The sequence below is a fragment of the Capsicum annuum genome, unplaced genomic scaffold (assembly GCF_002878395.1).
Source record: "Capsicum annuum cultivar UCD-10X-F1 unplaced genomic scaffold, UCD10Xv1.1 ctg82600, whole genome shotgun sequence".
Classification (NCBI taxonomy): Eukaryota; Viridiplantae; Streptophyta; class Magnoliopsida; order Solanales; family Solanaceae; genus Capsicum; species Capsicum annuum.
The window spans coordinates 12,246-14,315 of NW_025893409.1; the positions used below are offsets into that span (position 1 = coordinate 12,246).

The window sequence follows — 2,070 nt, forward strand, 5'->3', positions numbered from 1 at the left end:
GTCACCTATGTTGAAGAAAGGTTTAGAACCCTGTAGAGAATGAAGAGAGGCCAAGGATCTTCCTCTCAACAGTGCTTTTTTTCGAGGCTCCACTCTCCCCCCTGAATAAGTAAGGCCCCGGTAAGCCTGAGCGAAGATGGGGATAAAGAGTAAGGATTGAAGCCCCCTTAGCTCTGCCAGGCACTGGACAGGGGTTAGCTCTATAAATGTGTAGAGCCAAGTATAGTGTGGTGTAGTAGTAGGCACTTCTAGGCCCCTTCCCGGCTACTGGATCACTCCAGTGCTTCGGGTACTACGGACCCTCTGCCATCCATTGCAGCATAGCATTTTCATGGGCGGGGGGGCTAAGCGCAGTTCTTTGAATCAAAGGTTGAATGAAATCGATTCTTTTTTGGATAGAAAAATCAAAATCGGATAGGATAGATGGATGGATCTATCTTTCTATTCATATATATTACTAATATAAATGGATTTATATAGTGTTGTAGCATAGTAAGAAGCCCCAAATCCTTGATTTGGCCAGGAAAGACTACACTGCTTTGGGCCCAGGAAGCGAAGGGAATGATCTCGGCTGCTTCTCCTCCACACTTCTTTTTTTCCGCCCCCAATGAGATGGGGAATTTTTCACCCACTATTTAGACTTTTGGGCCCTTCATCTTTCTAAATCGAGACCCGGCCTGGCTCGTGTCATTCTAACAACCGACAGGGAGCACCTCAGTATACGATCGCGCACAGTAACTAGGAGTCCTATTACACCTAAGGCCAACTTCAATTCACCAAACCAAGGTTCATCTCATGTAGTCATTGTGGACTCGTACAAGGATATTGAGTAGACGGTTGATGTATCAGACTCGACCCTATCTTTCGTATCATGCATTCCCATCCGTGTCGCAACGAATTCGGTAAGCTACGTGTCCGATGCACGGAGAACTGCCTTCGGGCCCTCTTTCTTACTTACTCGTGGCAACCTTCCGGCCGCCCAACGACCTATAATGCTAGTCACTACTCCCACTGGGGCTAGGAAATAAGCCCCACAACCCAAAGTGGCGAAGAACAAATAGAATTTGCTACAAAAGCCGGCTAACGGGGGTATTCCTGCATATGAGAACATAGTAATGGAGAAGGTAATAGCCAAAATAGGATTCATTTTGGCTAGAGCGCCCAAATCATCTATATATTTGACACGGGTTTGCCGTAATGCTAAAACTATGGCGAATGCATCTATCGTCATTGATGCATAAATAAAGATACCAATTAGTAGTGATTGAATTCCTTCTATGGTTCCACATGAGAAACCTGTACGAATATAACCTACATATCCAATTGAACTATGAGCTAGAAGTCTTTTTACTTTCGTTTGGGCCATGGCGGCCAGTGCTCCTAAGATCATAGAAGCAATGTTGCAGAAAAAGAAGATTTGTTGCAATGTAGCTCCATAAGAACCATAAATAGAAACACGTGAAATATTAGCAGAAATAGAGATTTTAGGCGCAATAGAAAGGAATGCTGTAACTGGGGTGGGTGAACCCTCATAGATATCAGGTGCCCACATATATAGAGTCAAAAGATATATGGAGTCCGAAGGGTAGGGGTTTTCTTCGGGGCTCGAGAGATGGAATAGATAGGGCCCCACAAGTTTGAAATTCACCGCTGGGGAATTCACACGAAAGGGAATGAGGAATTCTCAACGAAAAAAGTGCTCTCTGAACCGAACATGAAAGTCGTTTTCCATCAGACGGCTTTTCCTGTAACTCTACTCTTGACTTGGATTATATATCCAAAAAGGTCCGCTCTCGGCCATTCCACACGCTGCCTAGCAGAGACGTGGTTATCTGAAGTGGATTCTCTCTTTTCTAGTAGATGCCGAACCTGCTGTGCCCCATTGACTAAGAAGGGGGAGGACACAGCAGCTACATGGACCCCTTCCTTTCAGTTATTGCCATCGCTTTCCCAGGCTGAGCCAGAATTTCTTATTAGAAAGGGCAGGCAAAACCCGAAGGCTGCTATCCCAATAGGAAGGGCAGAACGAGGAGAGGAGCTGAAAGCCACTGTAAGAAGGAGGGCCCGACA

General features: G+C 45.6%; 1 protein-coding gene across 1 annotated transcript; it reads right to left on the reverse strand.

The window, feature by feature from the left end:
* Positions 1 to 711: 711 nt before the first annotated feature.
* LOC124895496 (NADH-ubiquinone oxidoreductase chain 2-like) lies at positions 712 to 1,927 on the reverse strand. The gene has a single exon (XM_047405940.1). The coding sequence runs from the start codon at positions 1,550 to 1,552 to the stop codon at positions 908 to 910; it is 645 nt and encodes a 214-aa protein (XP_047261896.1). The 5' UTR covers positions 1,553 to 1,927; the 3' UTR covers positions 712 to 907.
* Between the last annotated feature and the right edge of the window lie 143 nt (positions 1,928 to 2,070).

Coding starts and splice junctions, on each gene's coding strand:
- LOC124895496 (XM_047405940.1), bottom strand. CDS start 1,552: ATGTGGGCACCTGATATCTATGAGGGTTCACCCACCCCAGTTACAGCA.